This window comes from Gobio gobio (assembly GCF_949357685.1).
Source record: "Gobio gobio genome assembly, chromosome: 11".
Taxonomy (NCBI): Eukaryota; Metazoa; Chordata; class Actinopteri; order Cypriniformes; family Gobionidae; genus Gobio; species Gobio gobio.
The window spans coordinates 22,661,571-22,683,708 of NC_137104.1; the positions used below are offsets into that span (position 1 = coordinate 22,661,571).

At 36.2% G+C, this 22,138-nt stretch overlaps 2 protein-coding genes across 4 annotated transcripts in view; both read left to right on the forward strand.

The window, feature by feature from the left end:
* Nucleotides 1-2,174: 2,174 nt before the first annotated feature.
* On the forward strand, nucleotides 2,175-7,579 carry rbm43 (RNA binding motif protein 43). Of its 3 annotated transcripts, XM_079829620.1 has the most exons (5): nucleotides 2,175-2,264; nucleotides 2,371-2,420; nucleotides 3,796-3,986; nucleotides 4,080-4,165; nucleotides 4,371-7,579. In XM_079829620.1, the coding sequence occupies exons 2-5, from the start codon at nucleotides 2,389-2,391 to the stop codon at nucleotides 5,727-5,729; spliced, it is 1,668 nt and encodes a 555-aa protein (XP_079685746.1). In that variant the 5' UTR covers nucleotides 2,175-2,264; nucleotides 2,371-2,388; the 3' UTR covers nucleotides 5,730-7,579. The 3 variants fall into 3 exon arrangements, with proteins under 3 accessions (XP_079685746.1, XP_079685745.1, XP_079685747.1); XM_079829619.1 differs by having other exon boundaries at nucleotides 2,182-2,420; XM_079829621.1 differs by lacking the exon at nucleotides 2,371-2,420 and having other exon boundaries at nucleotides 2,188-2,264.
* Nucleotides 7,580-9,536: 1,957 nt separating this feature from the next.
* myo1g (myosin IG) overlaps nucleotides 9,537-22,138 on the forward strand; it is a 62,161-nt gene continuing 49,559 nt past the window's right edge. Inside the window, exons 1-9 of the mRNA XM_079828774.1 lie at nucleotides 9,537-9,715; nucleotides 11,498-11,706; nucleotides 13,386-13,479; nucleotides 14,486-14,651; nucleotides 17,081-17,134; nucleotides 17,407-17,505; nucleotides 17,705-17,821; nucleotides 18,734-18,940; nucleotides 19,173-19,318. Of these exons, the coding sequence (XP_079684900.1) occupies nucleotides 9,621-9,715; nucleotides 11,498-11,706; nucleotides 13,386-13,479; nucleotides 14,486-14,651; nucleotides 17,081-17,134; nucleotides 17,407-17,505; nucleotides 17,705-17,821; nucleotides 18,734-18,940; nucleotides 19,173-19,318 (1,187 nt within the window). The 5' untranslated portion in view covers nucleotides 9,537-9,620. The remainder of the gene's footprint in view (nucleotides 9,716-11,497; nucleotides 11,707-13,385; nucleotides 13,480-14,485; nucleotides 14,652-17,080; nucleotides 17,135-17,406; nucleotides 17,506-17,704; nucleotides 17,822-18,733; nucleotides 18,941-19,172; nucleotides 19,319-22,138) is intronic.

Consider the following 22,138-nt stretch of genomic DNA (forward strand, 5'->3'; position numbering starts at 1 on the left):
CTTTACAGCATGTTTTTGCAGTGGTGAGTAATGTAGCCAATCTCAGATAGTTGTTGATCTTCTGAATGCGATCAGAATCTCACTGCTCAAAACGGCAGAGTTTTTAGGCTATTCAGTGCTGAGTTAATGCAGGCTTGCGAAACCTCTCATTAACAACCAAAGTCAAGACATGATGTAAGTAAGAGATTTATTGTTGACAACTTCATTTTTATAACGGAACTTTGTGAGATCGCGATGAACTGACCAAGCAACAGCATTTTAGTGATCGTAGCGATCTTGGCACACTTTCGAGGCTACAGTCTATAACACAGACAATTTGTTGCAAAATATTTCTAAAATTCCAATTATTGGTAAAAGTGATGACTTGTAAATAAATAATCATACATTTCTCACTGTACACTGCTATGGTGGAGCCGTTGCTTAGCCTATCTGCACTTTACTAGAGCACCCTCAATAAATTCAGAAGCACCCTCAGTGATTTGATTCTGTAACCGGGCCTGATTCTAGAAGTGGCCCGTCTGTGACAAAAAGAACTTGGGCCGAAGGTGCCTAGTTTCAAATCGGTTCTTTGTCTTTCGACACCTAAAGCACCAGCTCTGAACCAGGAAAAGTCATTTAGTAGCACCAAAACATTGCTGGTCTAGAAGTAAAAACCACTTGTGTCAGGGACTGGGGGCGGCGTTACCGTGACCAACAAGACAAACACAAACTAGTGACCGCCATTTTTAAAATAGCAGCTAATAGCGGCTCGATTGTAATCTCCGTCTATACAAATTACGGCGAGCTGCACAAATGCATTGGATTCACTGTGTTTTGATGCCGATGTAGGATCGTAAAGCCATGTGCATCAATAGTAACGCAATGTTCGCAATGTTTTTTACTTCTGGCCACTGCATTTAAGGTTTCAAAATTAATAAAAGTTGTGTTCATCTGTGATAATTATCTGGACAAAATATGTAAGTAGCCTATAAACTTTTGTTGATCACAGAGCTTGTTTTTTGCGATAGCAAAAGCCTATATGGGAACATCCCATTTGGAGCAAACTTCACACGTCCTTTCCCAGCCAACATTTAGGCCTATATGGGTATGAAATGGGCCCCATATAGGATTGTCCACGGGATCCATAATGGCTCCATGTTAATTGTCCAGATGGATTTCATATAGGATGGCACTTGGCACTAGGTGGGACCCAAGTGGGGAACATGCAGAAGACCCATTTTGGTCCCAGCTTTAGAAAAATAGCGTAACAAGTGGAGGAAAATGGGCAAAATCCACAGAATAAGAGAGAACATTTTTGTTGTACCTTCGTATATCAGAATCGTAATGCAAAAAATACGGTCTTCATTTTTGTAGAATTCTGTCGTTGAAGACACCCTTTGAAGCTAAACGCAGAGGTTTATGTTGCACAGACTGGACTGATGAAACCTGAAATGATTGACTATTAAAGCATGAATTTGATGTAAACAATAAGTCTACATAATATTCACGTATGCAGTTCATAGGGAACGTACATATAGCAGTTACAGCATGAAATAATATTTAAACCTATAACATTTTTATCTCACAATTCTTGACTTTTTCTTGCATTTACGTGTTTCTATCTCCCAGTTCAGACTCTATAACTCGCAATTGTGAGTTTATATCACAATTATGAGGGGAAAAGAATTGCAGAATATAAACTTGCAAGACTGAGGAAAAAAACTGAATAACAAGTATATCATATAATTCTGTTTATCCTTCTAAGAATTGTGAGATATAAACTCGGATTTGTGAGAAAAAAGTCATAATTGTGAGATTTAAACTGGAAATGAACTTTTTTAGTCTTATATTCCAGGTCTTGGACAGATTGCTAATGCAGAACTGTAATTTTCTGCAACCAGGTAGGCTCCGCCCACACACAACGTCATCGAGGGATGCTAACTGCTGGTTGGCCTACAAAGTGATGTCATGTTTGTTGCACCACTATATTAAAAACATTAAACTGTACATTTGTGAGATCAATGAGTGAGTTAATCTATTTTCTTTTAATAAGTCGAAATAAAAAAAAATCTACTTTATTTAAATAGAAGGAGAATAGAGAAAAATGTCCTTACTGAAACAATCAGAGATCATTTAAGGAGTTGATCTTAAATCTATTTTTAAGTGCGCGCTAGTGGCACGCCCCCTTTTTCCGAGAGCACTGAGCAGTTTCACTTTCACTCAAGAACGAGGACGGCCGAATCTTATCCTGGCGAACGTATTTATATCTATATGATCAGCCACAGGTACGGGTTTGTTCATTTCTAAGTATAAAATAGTTCACAATTTGCTGTACATTTATTGTTAAATTGCATTGCCTTCCCTGCTCCTGATGTGATGTTGGAACGCCAGTTGTAAAACAAGTTTTCCATGTTTGATGCTCCCCTGAGAAAGCCACAAAGGTATACAACAACATTTTGTTTCAGTTATCTTGGGAGTTGTATTTTGTGAGTAGGCCTACGCATAATCTGAGAAGCAACAGCGCTTTTTAGATTCAGTTGCATGTAGTAACTTACAACAACATTCTGCTAGGGCTAGGCAAACAATCTCGCACTCTTTTAGCAAGCCGTCAACTAAGTGAGTGAAGTAAGTGAACGATGACCTGGGGTAAATGTTTTACATTTTTCACGCAATTTACTGCCGTTTTATTATTATTATTTATTATAAATTTTCTTCTTTAAATTACTGTACAATTGTGTTTTTTGTCTTATATGTATTTACGTATTCATATGTTTAGTGTATTTGTTGCCATTCATGATGTTTGTTCTTTTTTTGTTTGTTTCCTTTTTTCACCCTATGACAAGGAGTTGTGGCTTTCAAGTTCAGGCATAGCATTCAAGCCCTTATTTAAAATTTTTGAGCAGATTTCGTCTTCCAGGTGTAGACAGGGTGTGATTCAGCCAAACATTTTTCTTGTGAGATATACACCGATCAGGCATAACATTATGACCAGGTGATGTGAATAACACTGATTATCTCTTCATGACGGCACCTGTTAGTGGGTGGGATATATCAGGCAGCAAGTGAACATTTTGTCCTAAAAATTTGATGTGTTAGAAGGTGGAAAAGGATTTTAGAGCGAGTTTGACAAGGGCTAAATTGTGATGGCTAGACGACTGGGTCAGAGCATCTCCATAACTGCAGCTCTTGTGGGGTGTTCCCAGTCTGCAGTGGTCAGTATCTATCAAAAGTGGTCCAAGGAAGGAACAGTGGTGAAAACACATACCACCTACCTAAGCATTGTTGCAGACCATGTACACCTTTCATGGAAACAGTATTCCCTGGTGGCTTTGGCCTCTTTCAGGATAATGCGCCCTGCCACAAAAAAAAAATAAAAAATGGTTCAGTTGATTTGAGAAGCACGAGTTTGAGGTGTTGACTTGACCTCCAAATTCCCCAGATCTCAATCCAATCGAGCATCTGTGGGATGTGCTGACAAACAAGTCTGACCCATAGAGGCCCCACCTCGCAACTTACAGGACTTAAATGATCTGCTGCTAACATCTTGGTGCCAGATACCACAACACACCTTCAGGGGTCTAGTGGAGTCCATGCCTCGATGGGTCAGGGCTGTTTTGGCAGCAAAAGGGGGACCAACACAACATTAGGAAGGTGGTCATAATTGGTTATGCCTGATCTGTGTGTATGTAAGCTGCATAAACAACAAGAAGTTTGTTCCAAAAACGCATATTGGCACTAGAAAGAAACATATTGCTTCCTTTTTTGTTGTAATAACTTATAATTTGTAACTTCCTCCCCCACTATTTATTGTTTTAGTTTTAAGATGGCCATGAAGGAAATGGTTATTGAAGTGAATGGGCTCCCTGACAACTACCACAAAAATACAATGATTGACAAATTAACCATGCACTTTCTGAGACGCAGTAACAAAGGAGGAGATGTTTTAATAGTGATTTATCCCACTTCCAACAAAGGCCAGGCTTACGTAGTCTTTGAATCAGCCGAAGGTATACTTTGCCTTGATATTTTGTTCTCTGCGTTTCTTTAAATTTAATGTAAAATTCCACGGCTAACATACTTTTTTTCATTTAATGTCTTAGTACCAGGAGTCTTGCAACACACTCATGTTTTGATTGTGGAGAGTCAGTTTTACCCACTGGACATAAAAAAGGTGCATAATCCTCAGGTAAGACACTTCATTGGTAATCCACACTTAATTTAATATACAGCATTCCTCCAATAATCCAGTCACCGCAAATTCCATATCATCGCCATTCTCCTAACATCTTCGTGTCATTTGAATATTTATGCACAAGCTAAATAAATAACACCCCAGTAGTGTGGCATGGCAAAGATATTTCCTTAACATGTTTATGTTTATATTTTCTCAGCTGGACATGCCAGCCGAAGCATTCCTTGATATGAACCTGTTCTCCAGTCCCAGCAAAATCCAAGAACTTCTTCATAGCCATGGCTTTCAGGTGTCAAGGATCAGCTCAGGACAGTGGCATTTGCAGGGTTCCTTTCTCAAGCTAAAACTCATTTATTCAAAACTCGTGCAGTTTCTGGCTCAAGAAACCTACCCTCAAAGAGGAACACCTTCGCGTTACACTAATGGGTACTCCTCTGACTCTCTCTCCAGAGCTGAAAAAACTGACTCCAGTGACTATGAATCCAGATCCAATTTCACATCGAGGCCCAGTCATAACATCGGCAACTCAGTGTATGCTGAAGGCAGAAGCACATCTTCCGGAATAACCTCCAGATCCCCAGAGTCCCAATACAGACCGGCATTCTTGCAGAGTTCCTCTCTACTCGATGGAAGCTCTAGCACAGAAAGTCCCTTTAGCAGTCCCTCCAGGACCTCTGAGGATTCCCGCATAAGCCCCCAGCGGCGGAATCCCTCGTCTCCCAGGCAAACTGAGATGTCCATCCCGGTGGATCCAGATGTGTGGGAATACATAATGCACTTTAAGGCTGATTTAATAACTAAAATAAAATCAGATCACCACACTCATATTAATCATAAAGATGAATCAGGGGTTGTTATGGTTGAACTCTCAGGAGGAAACTGTAAGGAAGCAGATAAAGAATTGTCTGAATTGATGCATGAAATCACTGCATCTCTACGCACACAAGAAATCAACCTGAATGAATGTGACCCAAGTCTGAGGAGACAAATTGTCCAGAAAGCTTACTCATTCCAAAAGATCTACAACATTTTAATTCGACAGGAAAAAAACATTGTTAAAGTGGTGGGGTCATCAAAAGACAGCTATGAAGCAAAGCAAAGGCTTCTTGGATTGGAGGTTGACATTGCACTGCCTAAACGCATGGAGAAGAACATATTGCGACGCAGCAGCTCTTTGCCAAGACAAAAAGCAAGTGTCAGAATGGAGAAGCTAGACATGGATCCGATTCCTGGTGCTGTGTCCGCTACTACTGTTAGTAGCTCCTCTGCCTCACATTCCCAAACGGACTATCAATCGCAGCGAGAGGTTCAACAGGAAAGAGGTCGGCAGCCTTCTAAATCCGCCGCACAACGCCGGTCACAGAGCGGCTCTCGATTACAACACAGAAATCAAAAAAGAGAAAACCAAGAACCATCAACGTATGCTCAGCAGGATTTGACACCCTCTAGTGTAGTTAAGACATCTAAACAAGGGACAATTCCTAAACTAAGAGCTGCTCTTACGCCGGATATATTAAAAAACCATTTTAAAAAACCAAAGTCACCATTTTCAAAATGACTGAATCCATTAAAATCAGTAATTCTGCACATGAAGCCTTCATTGAAAAACACACTTTAAGACTTTTTAGAGTGAAATTGGTCAGACACTTTGATGCTGTTTTAAGAAAGCGATGGGATTGCTCTGTACTGATGGTTCTATTTCTAATCACATGTAAATTTTCATAAATATTCTGGGTTCAGTATGAAAATAACAGCACTTGTGTCATAATGTTGACTATCATAAAAATTAATTTTCACTTATTTTCTTTAAAAAACGGTAACACTTTACTTTAAGCTCTTATTTATAATGCATTATAAAGGTATTCATGATGTATGTTATAATGCATTATTTCTTTTCATAAACAATTGTAACCAAAGTTAAAATGCGTAATACTATTTGCAGATTCTGAAATTGGTTTGTCGTGTGTTTTAATGCATTATTCTTTCTACAAGTCTGTTTAGTGAATATATAATGTATTATAACTGTGAGTTCAATTATTCATGAGACCATACAATGCATTATAAGGTGCATTACAAGGCATAAATGCTTTTAGAATGTATTATAAACAAAGGTTTTAAGTAAAGAGTTACCAAAAATGTTTCGGGTTACTTTGAGGCACTTACAATGGAAGTGAATGAGGCTCACTATTTCCATATAGCCACAAGACATAAACAAAACATTACTAATGTTTAATGTGTATATCATTTCAGTGCATAAGCTTTACATATATCTTTTAAACCTTCCAAAAAGGGGTAGATTCACCTTCATTTTAAGTGCCCCATGCTGTAATATATATATATATATGTACAGTCAAACCAAAAATTATTCAGACGCCAGATATAATTTTTTACTAGTGGGTGCAGGACACTAGCCAGGATTGCAAAATAAAGTAAACTGTGGCATATTATACCCGACAATTGCTCATGCAGTGGACTACCAGTAAACTATAGCGAATAAACTGATATTGTGAGAAAACGTTGAAGGTGTCTGAACAAATTTTGGTTTGACTTTATATATTTATTTTATTTATTTATAAGAAAACTATTTTGATGGGATGACTCCCTTTTGGTAGTCAACATTATTCCACAAACTCCCTTGAAATATTATAAATTGTATTCTAAACTCTAAAATGTACTCTCTCAAAATCTCACAGATTTCTTTGTAATTATTGTCTCACATGTGATCAGAAAAATTAGCACATATAACTTCCAGTATTTCCTGTCTTGCATTAGATTATATGTATGTATACACGTCTTAAATATTTGCAGTATTTCCATTCTATATTCAGTTTCATTACCATGGAGACTAAATGAGGAAGTGTCTTTTTTCTGCATTCTACAGGAAGTGAGGCAGGTCCTGTGGTTGACTTATAGGGGCTGAGCGCCTCCCTGTCAGGGGAAAAAAAACGAAACACGAACTCAGGCTCTTATCTTAAAAAGTTAGAATGTAAGAAATACACTAATGTGTTCCTAAGTCTTTATGATTTATAAAGCACATTTTTCAATTTAGCTGATTTTATATTGTATTAATTCAGAATGTGTATTTTAAAAGTATTTCTATCAAATGTTTTCAGTTTCAGTTTTCGTTTTTTGTCATACAAAAATCCCCCTTATGTTTTTTTCTTTACCTGTGGTCTGCTGTTTTAGTAATTATGATTCATTGGTTGTCAATATTCTTTTTTGGGGCATTGAAATGATTATTTTTAGGTATTAATGTAATGTTGACAAATAGGGATCTGTATTAAATTATCTGTGAAGTTTAATAGATTAATTATTTAGACAACTGACTCATCTCATTCTCTGACTTCCACTGTTCTCAAACTATTTTAATTGCGTTAACATTCTTTACAATAAACTGAATTACTCAGCATCACCTATATATTCTTTTATTATTGTTTATAATTGTTTAATGTACAAAAGTAGAATAAACAGATTTAGGTTGCACAGACAGGGCTTAGACTAAGCCAGGATTAATCATTATGGCCCGGTTTCACAGACAGGGCTTAGACTAAGCCAGGATTAGGCCTTAGTTCAATTAGGACATTTAAGTAACTTTTATAAACGTGCCCAAGAAAAAAACATTGCTGGTGTGCATCTTGAGACAAAACAATGCCACTGACATATTAAGATTTGTCAGTGCAAGATTCTTTGAGTTAAAATAGCTCAAACATGCATTTTAGTCTAGGATTAGCTTAAGCATTGTCTGTGAAACCGGGGGTATAAATGTGCCTTAGAAAAAAAAACATTACTGGTGTGCATCTTGAGACAAAACAATGCCACTGACATATTTTAACCCTCTGGGGTACTTTGGGTCAAAAATGACCCGAAGAGTTTTATAATTTTTAAAAAAAAAATCATAGCTTCATCGGAATGGTCCGAAACTTGGTGACTTTATTGGTACTTGGTATATGAACACTCAACAACAATTTGGGACAGGATTTGAAAAGTCTAAGTGGTCGTAAAAAAAAATAGTCACACTCAGGACCTTCAGGTCAAAAATGAACCCCATAGGAAATGAATGGGAAATTGGCAAACATATGATAATACAGTTTTTTTGTGCATACAATCTACAAATCAGCCAGGTGAAGGGGTGAATCTATAAAACATCGAGAGTGCAAAACAGATTAAAAAAACTCACACACACACACCCTAACCGAGGCCTAGGCTTGACTCTAAAATGAAATACAGCTGTAATAAAAAAAAAGAGTTTTATATATATATATTTATATATATATATATATATATATATATATATATATATATATATATATATATATATATATATATATATATATACACACAATTTTTTAATTATATTCAATGGGAAAAAATGGGTCATAATTATTGCATAAATATTAATTATAAATCATAAAATTATCTCAAAACACCAAAAAAAGAAAAGAAAAAGTATTATTGAACAAAAATATATTTAATTGATTTTACTCAAATCTTTTTTATCTTAATCCCGCCCTCCGGGTCATTTTTGACCTAAAGGTCCCGAGCGTGACCCATAAATGAAGTACCCCAGAGGGTTAAGACATGTCAGTGTAAGTTGCTTTCAGTTAAAACAGCTCAAACATGCATTTCAGACTCGGACTAGCTAAAGCCTCGTCTGTGAAACCGGGGGATAATTACATAACATTTTGGCTGCAGAGCAATTCAAATGCTCTCCAATGTCCTACCTTTTAGATTCTACAGTGCTATGGTTGCCAATTATACACTACCATAGACCTTTTAGTATTACTTGGCTTTAATAGCATGCAATTTGTAATACAGTGACAACATGTTAATTTGGATTGTTTCACTGCTGATTGGTATCACAACTGCACCCGGCATCCCTTTATTTCTGCATAAGCGGCATACTGTGTATCCTTTCCTGTCTGACTGTCATGTTTGGTCCTGTTGTTTATAGTTGTGAGTAGGTTTTGCAAGAATGGACCAGATACTAGATTAGAGTGTGTGGGCAGCTAAACTCAGACTATGTGCAAGATTAGTTCTTGACAGTAGTCTATGATCAACACTCTCCCATGATTGCAGGACCAGAGGAAGAGGGTGGGCTTTCGGAAATGCCATTCATTATCTCATTAGATACTGATCTATATGAAGATGTGAAAAAGACTTGTGTTTAAAGATAGTTCCTTCTCCCACACGAACAAAAATACACGCATACATAGGCAGATGAGATCTTGAACAGGATGACATGCTGAAGCCTGCAAACCGCAGTTGTCACTGACTTCACTTAGCACAGTCTCAGATCATGCAAAGACCAAAACTTAGGCCACACCCACTCCACATTTGTCTTCTCTACCGGCTTCGAGAGGACGACAGTCAATGCTCGGTTTCTGTGACTTTCTCATCACCTTCCACTTTTCTCTCCATCCATTTGTCCTTCAGATAGACCTCTGCAGGGATGGCGGAGCTGGAAGGCTTGGAGTTCGGAAAGTCAGACTTTGTGCTTCTAGACGAGGTCACTATGGAGCAGTTTATGGAAAATTTGAAGTTAAGGTAAGAGTTACAGTTTACAGTTTAAGTGGTGGTGTGTAAAGACTCTCAATGGACATTATAGCCTATAGTACAAAGAACCTGACAAGACAAGAGTAAACAAGGCATTCAAGGTTACTTGGTGTTAACAGAGTGTTTTATGCTTCAACTCATTTTTGGAGCTGTGATAAAGTCATTTGTGTATGTAGAACTTGGCCTTTAAGTCTGTTTCACTCTCACAAGTGAGTATTTGAAGTCTTGTTTTATGGTTTTAGTGTCTTTTTGAATTTGACCACTCCCTTCTTGGTAGAAAAAAAAGATGTGACAGGAAAATGACAGAATTTTAGAAGAAAAAAGTGGCTAGGAAAGAATGTGTCATATTTGTCATACTTTTGACTTTCCCGCTCATACTTGAAGATATAATTTTAAGTTTGCTGACGTCAACAGCTTAAGAGACAAAAAATACATCTTATCATGTCTTACAACAGCTGATCATGACCAGCCAGTCGAATCTTAGCAGTTCTGATGATGAAACCAAAAGTTTCTACTTCTCCTTTCCTTTAACATGCAGCACTTGCTCCAAAGCCCCGGATCTGTGATGTCATTGGTTAAACTGGGTAGAGTCAGATGACCTTTTCACAAGACTCTTTATGAGTGTGGTGTTAAAATCTGTTTGCTTACTTGTTTTTTCTGTCACATATTCGTATGTCTCTGAAACACTAGGGGGGAAAAAATCTTATCCATGTTGTGCTTTTAATTAGCTTTATGACCAGGCCTCATGTGACTGTACCACAAAATCACACATCAAAATAAAAATAAGTTCATAATGTGTGGAGGAAAGGCATCCTTTAAATTGAATCCTTGGATATTATTACTTATGTCTTAACTTTTTGAATGATGTGTTGAATATGCTTGTTTTGTATAAAGATTTTACAAGCTATAGGCTAATGACCAATGCATTTTAACCATGGACAGATATCTATGTGCTTTAGCTGATATCCTTGCTTAACCACAATTACACTGTATTTTTTGTTTAAAATTTAGAAAGTAAGTCATCTTGAGCTCCATTGCACTTCCTGTTCTCACTTCCCAGCCCTGTATCACTTCCTGCTGAAAATGGGCGTGCATGACATTGAGAAAGATACTGTGGCAAATGATACCTAGTTTGACATCAAGTTATGACGCAACTTCCTACTTGTTTAAATTTAAATTAATCACCAGGGGAATTGTATTATGGTGTTTGATATCAAAGTGAAGAAGGTTATAAAATGAGAGGTGGTTTATGATAATATGCTATGTTAATGTTGTTAATCACAGTAATTTTATATAACTGCAATAATTGTGCAGTTTAAATTTCAATCACATTTTGCCATCCAAATAAGGGAAATGTTGGTGCTTAAAGAAGTGCCATCAAATAGCATAATCTGAGAGGAGTAAAGAATTATGTTATAATTATATTATATTAATTATATTATATGTTTCCCAGCATAATTTAGTATAATTTTTATTATTATATTATATATGATTCCACGTAATAAATAATGTATTAGGCTTTTACACTGTAAGGGACATTTGCTTATGTATGTTTTTTCTTTAACCTCTCGGTATGATTTATGATTAATTGAATCCCACAACACCTTACAGTAATACTCAACGCATTCATCGTTTGTTCTTTAATTTGTCTGTTCGGACACCAGGAACTAAACCAAACCATCACATATGATGAAAACAATGAGTCTTGTTAAAGCTATTTTTGACTGTTACTTGACACATGCATATTTTCACAGTATTGCTTGTTGTTTTCAGGTTTGAGAAGGGCCGTATCTACACTTTCATTGGAGAAGTAGTGGTGTCAGTCAATCCGTACAAACAGTTAGATATCTATGGGAAGGAGGTCATCGAGAACTACAGGGGCAGAGAACTGTATGAGAATCCACCTCACCTGTATGCTGTCGCAGATGCCGCTTATAAAGCCATGAAGAGACGAGCCAAAGACACATGCATTGTGATTTCAGGTACAGTAGCTACTAAACACACTCACTGCTGAATAAAACAACAGAGACAGGTGATATGAACATTCCTCCAAAACACAGGACAGATGTCATTCATCCTTTTCAAAATGTCAGAATGATCAAAATAGATAAACAGGAGAAAATAGAGCTAGTCAAGCCCAACAAAATGCACAGTGAAAATATCTAATAATTTTCTGATAATATTTAACCCTATAAAGCCTAGACTTAGCCTCAGACATCACGCCCACGGACCGTTGGCTGAATGTCTGATGCATATGGCACACTTATCTGGAAACACTTCAGGAGTTTCAAAGTCGTCATCTGATTGGTTGAATTCTACAGGATATCTGCGAGACGTGTGTGTGTTGCGTTCTTTAACGGTCCGCCTGGAAACAAATGCCGTGACTCCAAACTCCCTCGTGGAAGATGAGGTCCTGTTTACAACTGTGACAGTGAGCGCTTACCAGGATCGACTAAACGCTGGATTTTCAAAAATATGTGAAGTTTGCGGCTTCATTTTTGCATTTTTCACGCCCATAAACATGAAGCGGAACAAAACAAACTGTGATTGGTTGCGTTACATGTCAGTCAAACGTCCTCTCGGGTGGTCCTTGACTAATGAAAGCTGCGATAGAGTCCAGACCATCTGCCGTCATTCTGAAGGTCTGGCTATGCAAGACTATATAAAGCCTAACATATGAAATAACCCTGCTGAAAAAATCCAGCATTGCTGGTCACCAGCAAAAGATATGAATTGAATGCTGGGACCAGCATGCGATGATGGTTGCTGGTTTGCTGGTCACCAGCATGGGAAGCAGTAGTGCTGGTGGTGGACCAGCTACAAGAGTTGTCACAACCACCAGCTGGAGTGCCCATGATCTCCACCTGGGGACACTCCTTCCATCTGCTTTATTTCACCATGAACTACACTTCCCATAACCGATTGCCTGGACTAATCATGTTCTGATTATTTCCACCTGTGTTTTATCATCTCCTTTACTCTTGCATATCTTGTATTTTGTTAAACTGCATTTCTGATCATTACCCTGGTTTCATATATCTTTTTTTTAATTATTATTCTCTGTTCGTTTCCTGGATTACCCTTTCGCCTGTGTTTTCTGCCCTGTTGCTCATTTGAATCGTTTGTCCATGTGTTTGACCTTTTAAAAAACTGATGTATATGCATATTAATCAAGTAAAGTTAATAAAGTTTATAAACAAATTAATAAAAGACCTGAAAGGGGACGTTTTCACAATTATCCTAAAAGGCCTTTTACTTACTAAAAAAGATTTTTTTTTTCATTCATCATGTTGATAATTTAAAGTCCTTGGAAATTTGCATATCAAATATGATACAGTATGCTTTACAGAGGTAAATTATGCTTTTTTAAATTATGACTAACAACTAGGTTTTAAAAGTATTTGCCTACTAAACAATATCCTACTTTGTAGCTATAAAGACAACTAGATGGGCTTATTTTTAGGTTGATACTATTGTATTGTTGCTTTCATTTCGTCCATACTTCCATGCTGCTTAAGTACACCACTGTTATGACCAGCAGTTATACTGTGTGATGAACCATTGCACAATCAGAGAGTTTGTCCCGTTTGCCTCTGAATAAAACTGGTAAACAAAGACTGTATGGATTAGATTGTTTCATACAAATCTCCTTGTGTTTCAGGTGAGAGTGGAGCAGGCAAGACTGAGGCAAGCAAGTACATAATGCAGTATATTGCAGCTATCACCAACCCTAGCCAGAGGGCAGAGGTTGAGAGGTCAGTTTGCTGGAGAGATTGACAGCTAGTGCTCTGGGGTGAGTTTCCCGAAGCAAACTATGGTCGCGTGTTCTATCATTACCAACACAATTCAACAAAACTTGCGATCATAGTTGGAAAAGGATACTTTTGGGAAACACACCCCAGAACGGGTTTTGCATTTAACTCTTTCCCCACCATTGACGGAAATTTCCATCATTTATGAGACTGTTTTCCCACCATTGATGGAAATTTCCAGTTTTCCGTGTTTTCACTGCTATATGGTAGGTGGCGCTATTACACATCTTTTGAAAGAGTACTGAATCTCCTGAACAAAACACGGGTGAAGAAGAAGCAGAAACAAGTGATATCATATGTAAGCAGATGCATATGTAAAATAACGCGATCACCAACGTTAAGCAGCATATAAATCAAAACTGCCAAATGTTACTGAATGGAATGTCGACCCAGGACGAACTATAGGACTGTGCAACATTAGGGGTTTTGATGGACTCGATCTACTCCATCTATGTTTTGATTATCGTTCTGAATCCAATCTGAATGTAGTCTTTGACAAAACACGTTTTCTCAGCTTTTTGCTCAAAATGTTGCTTTTTTTTTAATGAAACTTACCCACATTCAAGTGTTGATAAAAAAATAATGCATTAAGCTAGAATAATACTTTTTTGTTTGTTTGTTTGTTTTATATTGCATGTTCAGATATTCATGCAACAAAATATTCTAGGGGTCATGAAACTTTTGTGAAAATTATCAAAAAACTCTGGCGGGGAAAGAGTAAATAACATAAAATAATTGTATTTTTATTACCCTATTCAGATTTGTATGACTGATTATTTGTAGAGATAATTGGTTTTCAAATGTACAGACTATTTTGTAAAGTAAAAACAAAAAACATTTCTTATTATTGTAGTAGCTTATTCTATGTGCATTTTTTTTTTTAAAAACACGCAGACTTGTTTATACATCAATGATTTTTGCATTTTTCCGTATTTCCATCCCACCACAGTGTGAAGAACGTGCTCCTGAAATCCAACTGTGTGTTAGAGGCCTTTGGAAATGCAAAGACCAACCGCAATGACAACTCCAGCCGCTTCGGGAAATACATGGACATCAACTTCAACTTTAACGGAGACCCCACAGGAGGACACATCAACAACTATCTGCTGGAGAAAGTAAGAACACATCAGTATCACATCAGTACAGAGTAATCATGAACATGACATCTAAATATGGAACTTGATATTGACACTTAAAATAATAAAAATAAATACATTATTAATTTTGAATGAGGTGATTTTATATATGTAAAAAATCAGCTAGGACTTGCAAATATTCAAGTGTTTTTACTAAACATGCAGGGCTGTGTTATAATGTGTATATTATTGTTTACCTTCGCCTGGTTTATTCATCCCATTATAATTCGCCCCATGCGCCAACTCAGTTAATTTAAAAGTACGGAAGTTGCGATAGTCTTTTCTTCCCTATTCTGCCGTGCAAAGGCAAAAGACCTTAACTTCAATTTTGGTCAAAAGTTAGTTATTGCCATTTTTGGAACAATGGACATCAGTTTTATCATGTGGAAAAATATCTTGAGTCAATTTTGTTCTTTTTTGCTAATAATAGGATGTTGTTTTTGCCATAACTTCCAAACGCAGAGGGAAAGCAAAGGCAGAAACCCTTAACATCAGTTACAGTCTTTTAGCTTTGTTTTCCGCTGCACTCCACAATGCTGGAATTCAGTTACGCTTGAGTTAAGGCACTCTGCCTTTGTTTTACCAACGTTAAGATTTTTGGCGCACTGAAGTTACGGTGTTATAACTATATGTAATTTAAGCACTTTTGCCACACCCATTAACTTAAATAAAGTGAAAATAAATATAATAGGTTTTTCTGGAGCTCCTTGGTGGTCAGAAACCTCAATGAGGTTGAAGAATATGGATAAATTAAGCCCCTCTGTGGACTGATTTCTGGACTCTTGTGATTCTCTCTCTCTCTCTCTCTCTCTCTCTCTCTCTCTCTCTCTCTCTGTCACAAACACACACAACCAAAATAAATCAACATTTTTCATTTTATTCACCTCTTAACATTCTTTCGTTTCATTTTCTTGTTAATTTAATACATTTCTTAAAATCAGTTTGTTAGACTCACTTCTTTGTAAACTGTCATAAACTGACTATATCAAGACAATCAATCCTAATCACATCAAATTTTTGAGCGAGAACTGTAGTCTGTACTTGCATGTGGTAGTAAATACATTTTCCATTCTGTCCAGGAAAATGTATTAATACAGAGTTTTTTCATTAATTCTGGAAAACATACACACAATGTCATCAGATATAAGCATATTCCTATACGTTTTGTCAGAAAAGGGTGAATGGTATTTGAGAAAGGACGTGTACATATTACTGGCATAGCCAAATCAAACCTTTCAAATGTAAGAAATATTTGTGGAAGGTTACTTTATTAACCTCTTAAAGTGTTATTTTACTTAAATTAAGTACAATGATAAAGTTTTAAAATGATCCAGTACAGTTGTAGCCTTCTCATTATTTTTTATTTTGTAATATTCTATTAATGTAATATTAAGCCTTACTAGACAGAACTCTCTAAATGTTATTTTAAGGCTATCATTGTTATCATAGAAATGTTTGTATAGAGTGATAAAGTCAAAATTATCAATAAATTAGAAGTTAAGGTATTTTGCCTTTGTATGACCCATTATTGTTTTGCAGATAATGCAAAGGCAGAATACAGTAACTTCCGAATAAGGGTCAAAGGTCAAATTTGAGCTCAATTTTTTTTAATGTAGATAAATATATTAATTATGACAACTACTTGGCAAATTGTCAGTGTCCTACCAGTCATACAATTGGCTGGACAACAAAAAAACTTTAAAGTCATTTTTCTCAGTTTCACACTCTGGTGAGTTAAGGTCTTTTGCCTTTGTAGGGCAGAATTGTGATGCATATCTGAGTGAAATGGCTTCTCGAATAAGAAAAAATATAGGACGGGACTTGATTTTAACCATTGAGAATTGATTGGATTGTTGAATGTTGGTGATTTGCTATTGCTGTGATCTCATGAAGTTTAAAAAAAAATAATGATGTGCATGAATAAATCATTTATAATAAGGTAGCAGCTATTTGCACTGTGTAAACACAGGCTATTTTCTTTGTCCTATTTATATTATTTACTATGAGATACTATTGCAGATACTATTTACATCTCAGTGTACCGTAATATATTATAAAACGGTATGCAATAATAACATATTCAGTGTAACATTCCCAAAATAACATATCAAAATAAAACTGCTTAGTTTATGTGCTATTTATATTAAAAGTGCATACTCTTTTTGGTCTTTTGAGGGTTGTAACACAAATATAATGCTGCATTTACAAAAAATAAATAAAGATGATTTCAAAATGAAGATGCTGAAACGTGATATAACCCCTTTAATAAGTGTTTTCTATCATATTATGTGTTCAACTGATGTCACTCTGAAAGGCTTTGTATTTTTTGAGAGTATTAGTGTAGAATTGCGGGTGATCAATACTGTTTAATACAGAAAAAGAAACATACAAATGTTCTGTATTTACAGTCAAGAGTTGTTCAACAGCAGGGGGGAGAGAGAAACTTCCACTCATTTTATCAGGTGAGGTCTTGACATCTTTGTCTGAGGTCTTCGGCCAGGATATGGTAAATGAGATTATGATTTTATTGACTATGATTTTAAGCTGTAAGAGCTGTGTTTAAATGTTTAACAGACTTGCAGACCAACATAATCTGTGTCTTAAATGTTTATGGAGTAAACGCGATGTGTGATGATATGGGTGTTAGGGTGATGTGTGGCACCTGGGCACACCAAATTTCCTAAGGGATGAATAAAACTGAACTGAACTGAAAATATGTGATGTGTTTATGCAGGTGTTACGGGGAGGGTCTGATGATTTGCTGAAGTCCTTGTATCTGCAGAGAGATCCTGCAGAATATACCTACACCAGTCAAGGAGCCTCTGTCACACTTGTACGTATTATCCTATGTGTATACTCATTTATAAACAGATAACCACTTCACATAGCATTCTGCTCTTAGTAGCAGAGTTTTTAGCCGTTTTTAACTGTATACCCATGAATTACTATTGTGAAATGTACCATACACTGTTTTTATGCATCTAAGTCTCTCTCTTTTTCTGTCTCTTTGTTTTTCCAAATCGTCTTCACAGGCGTCCAATAATGACTCCTTATGTCACAAAGCTGTGATGGCAGCACTAAAAGTGATTGGCTTCACTGCCGAAGAGATCAGCTCTATCTACAAGATCCTCAGTACCATCCTGCACCTGGTCAGTCCCACACTGCATGCTGTGGAAGATTGTTTTCGCTGTTTTCTGATTGTAGTTTAATTTGCAGTAGTAAGTCAGTTTAAAATAGTGCTTAACCTTTTTGCTCCCTGTTGTCAAAAACTATATTTGAAGGCCAAATATAGTAAAATAATAAAATAAAATAACTATAAATAGCTAATTATCATAATTCCAATTACTGAATGCTGAGTGTTTTTCATTTTTTATTGCCAGTTAATTTACATGACTTTTCTAGTTTGTGATTACAGGGTTTTTATCATTTCACTGTATAAAAAAACAAGAGAAAAATACTTGCTGCCTTAAATTTTTAAGTACAATCAACTTGGCTGTGTAAGTCATTTCAACTTAAATTACATTAAACTGTACATAAAGAATAAATGTTTAAAATGAGTTGAAGTTAATGTAAAAACAAATATTGTCATGACTTATTGATCATGTCATTTTTACAGTGTTTTCACTCAAAAATAATGATTTGTATTACTTATACTTCTGCTATACAGATAAATAGACAGACAGACAGACAGAGATAGAAAGACAGACAGACAGACAGACAGACAGACCGACCGACCGACCGACCGACCGATCGATAGAGACAGACAGACAGACAGACAGACAGACAGACAGACAGACAGACAGACAGACAGACAGACAGACAGACAGACAGACAGACAGATAGATTGATAGATAGATAGATAGATAGATAGATAGATAGATAGATAGATAGATAGATAGATAGATAGATAGATAGATAGATAGATAGATAGATAGATAGATAGATAGATAGATAGATAGATAGATAGATAGATAGATAGATAGATAGATAGATAGATAGATAGATAGATAGATAGAACTGAGAACCACTGGTTTAAAGGCCTTGCAATGTTATTGTTTCAGGGTAACCTTCAGTTTACTAGTGATGGTGAACATGTCGTACTTGTCGGAGAAGACACAGTGAAGCAGATTTCTGAGTTGACGTCCACAGAGCCTGAGAATACCATAAAAACACTTCTGTACCGCACAGTGGCTACTGGGGGTGGTGAGGTCATCGAAAAGGGACACAACGAGCAGGAAGCTAATAATGGAAGAGACGCTTTTGCCAAGGTATTGTACCCTTTCCTGCAAAAAGGGTTTCCATCATCTAATTATTTGTAAATGATAAAAATCATTAAAAATCTATTTTTCCTTCATCATTTGAAATATACCAGTTATAACTTGCAGAACGTAAAAGTCCATCCCCATTTGAAAGACCATATTGCAGCAGAAACAGCTCATTTAAATATGTCTTTGTTGTTCATATAATATGTTGTCATTCTGACATGGTTTTCATTTGTAGGCTTTATATGAGAGATTATTTGGATGGATAGTGGGTCGTATCAATGCTGTGATTGAAGTGAAGGACTACAATCCTGCCCTGCATGGCAAAAACACTGTTATAGGTGTGCTGGACATTTATGGCTTTGAGATCTTTGACAACAACAGGTCAGTATCATTTATGCATTGTGTAGTTATTAACCGTATAAAGCCTACTGTATCATATTTGATACACAAATTTCTAAGGCCTCTAAATTATCAGCATCATCAAAATTTCCCGAAAAATCTTAGCCTAGAAATCTAGACGCACCCTAGCGGCAGAAAATTTATTTTGCCACGAGTGTAGTCTAGCAACTCTCGGTAAACCTGAGAGCTGGAAAAACCAAACTCTGGTCAGGCCAATCACAGCGTGTGTAGAGTCGGTGGGTGGGCTTAACATAATGACGACACGTCACGGCAGAGTTGCGGCAGTTCCGCGTGCTACTCGTACACACAGAAGCTGGCGAACAGTGGTCTTTTGAATCGACTTTGGCCGCGACTCTGGAAGACTTGGAGTTAAGCTTTTATTTGAGAAAAGAACAAAGAACGGCACTGAAGTCATTCTTAAGAAAAGAAGATGTGTTCGCCGACCGGATACGGCGAAAGTTTATCAACTAACGTTAGCTCGGCTTCACCTTCTTCTTTGCTCTGGTTGGTTGTGGCGGTCATGGCGCTATCAAATTGCATGCAGAGGGAATTTGAAAGACAACCGTTTATCCCGCCCCTCGGATTGAGCCCTGTCAATGGTGTGTTTCAAGACCCAACATCTTGATGTGGGTCTGGCTTGTCAGGCTAGAAAAATCTGCTTCTGTTGTCTTATTTTTAAGAAAGTAAAACGCATTTTAGTAATCTAAAAAACCTTTCGATTGTTGTCTTTTTGCTGTGAAATCTTAACTGATTTTTATAAATCAAACATAAGAATAACTTATATTGTTAGTAATATATTTCAAGATGAATACTTACTGGAATGAAGCAACTCAGGTTTACTTGATTATCCATACATAATTTTTTAGACAAATAATGTTAAAATATGGGAGTTGGATATGATACATCAGGCTTTTGAGGAATGTTTATTTGTACATTTCTCAATTATCATTGTATTGCATTGGATTATGTTTTGCCCCCCACAATTCAAGTTACAGAGCTTTGATCATAAAACTAAGCATTTAAATATAATCTTACTAAAACAATTATATGCATTTTAAGTTAGTAATCTGTCATGCTGTTGCTGTTATAAAAATCTTATTGATTTTTTTTTTTACTGCTTGAGTATGAGCCATAAAAGCCTGATGAATCAAATATGGTACTCAACAAAAATCACATATGTAAATCAATTTGTTTAAGAATTAAAAAAAAAAAAAAAAGTCTAATGGTTCGATTAACCATTAAATTTTTTTTATATAACCTGACTGTTATTTACAGTTTTTCTCAGTCGCTTTGGTACATTTCTCAGATCAGAATTGAAATTCTCAAAACTACCTGTTCAATCTTCACATCATTGTGTCACTTGTGCACATCAAAAAAGCAGTTTCTCATTTCTTTGAACAAGTTGCAAATGCTTTGGTACATCCATGCAAATGATTATGTACAATTCTCAGCTGTTTCCTACATTATCAATTGCTTACGTCATGTTGATCAAAATGTTTTATAATGGGTCTCTGTTGAATAGTCTCACCCCCCACAACAATTAGCCATTAGTTCATAGCATAAGTCTTTACATGCAAAATGGTTGAACAAGTTGTCATATGTCAAGCATATTTCTATACATTTCCATTAGACGTTCACATTTCTACTTGTCTTTTTTTTCTTTTTTTTTCTTTGTGCTATGCAGTGCTGTCTTTTCCTTTTTGTATCACAATGATATGGTCTGTCAACAAATTACAGTACAAACAGTAAAAGCATAAATGTGAATCTTGTCCAGTCTCTTGCAATCAAACTCCCACATACACTAAGGTGTAACCTACAATTTACAATAATTGTCATCAAAACTTTAGCCATATTTACATCAGAACATCCCTCCAGTGTATACACGGTTATATTGACAACTAAGCAATTTGACCGTCTTATCCGTACACAATGACACAAGGACTTGTCATTCTGATGGCACTGACATGTTCATTGACACAGATATTTACTTTTGAGAGATGAACTAAGGATTTTGAGCAAGAGACTGGCTTTTGCAGGTAATCCATGGTGTTTTGCTATTTGTACGAATTGTTTTGAGAAATGCACTTACCATTTTGCAAATGTCGAGGATGATTCGAGAAATGTCCCAAAGCGACCAATAGGATCCAGCTGCAGCCCCGCAGCACACCAGTCTATCCATACATGTAATTTTCTTTTGATAAATATAAGCTGTTTTCACATGGATTTTGATCGGATCGATGTCTACAATATTTAACAACAATACTTTTAAATAAAGTCACTTTTCTGTTCATATAATATGCATGTTATGATGTACAATGATCAACATTTTAAAACATAGCCTATTGATCATGCTTTATACTTCATGAAAACAGGCTAAAACTATACACAGTTTTTATTTAAAAAATATTAATAAATGTATAACATGTTGTAAAGTGTTTCTCATTTGACAATAGATATATTAGTATTATTTTGTAGTAACCATTTAATACTAGCTAGGCCTTAAAGTGAAACATGTGTTTCTCTGAAAGAAAACAAATAGGCCATATATAAAATATTTCTAGATTCAGATTCAATATTCGTTCACCACCACATGTATCATGACAGAAATATCACACACAACTCAATATAATCTCCTTCATGCTTCTGTTCACATCTCACTGGCTTAAATGCATGTTTCTCTTGCATGAAAAGTAACTTTAAAATCCATATGAAAACGACGTGTATGGGTAGCGCCGCTCACTTCCGGTTCTGTGGATGGTGTTCTGAAACTGGTGTTCTGAAACTGGTGTGCTGCGGGGCTGC

Coding starts and splice junctions, on each gene's coding strand:
- rbm43 (XM_079829620.1), top strand. CDS start 2,389: ATGTTTGATGCTCCCCTGAGAAAGCCACAAAG. Junction 3,987..4,079: donor AGTCTTTGAATCAGCCGAAG/GTATACTTTGCC, acceptor TTAATGTCTTAG/TACCAGGAGTCTTGCAACAC. Junction 4,166..4,370: donor AAAAGGTGCATAATCCTCAG/GTAAGACACTTC, acceptor ATATTTTCTCAG/CTGGACATGCCAGCCGAAGC.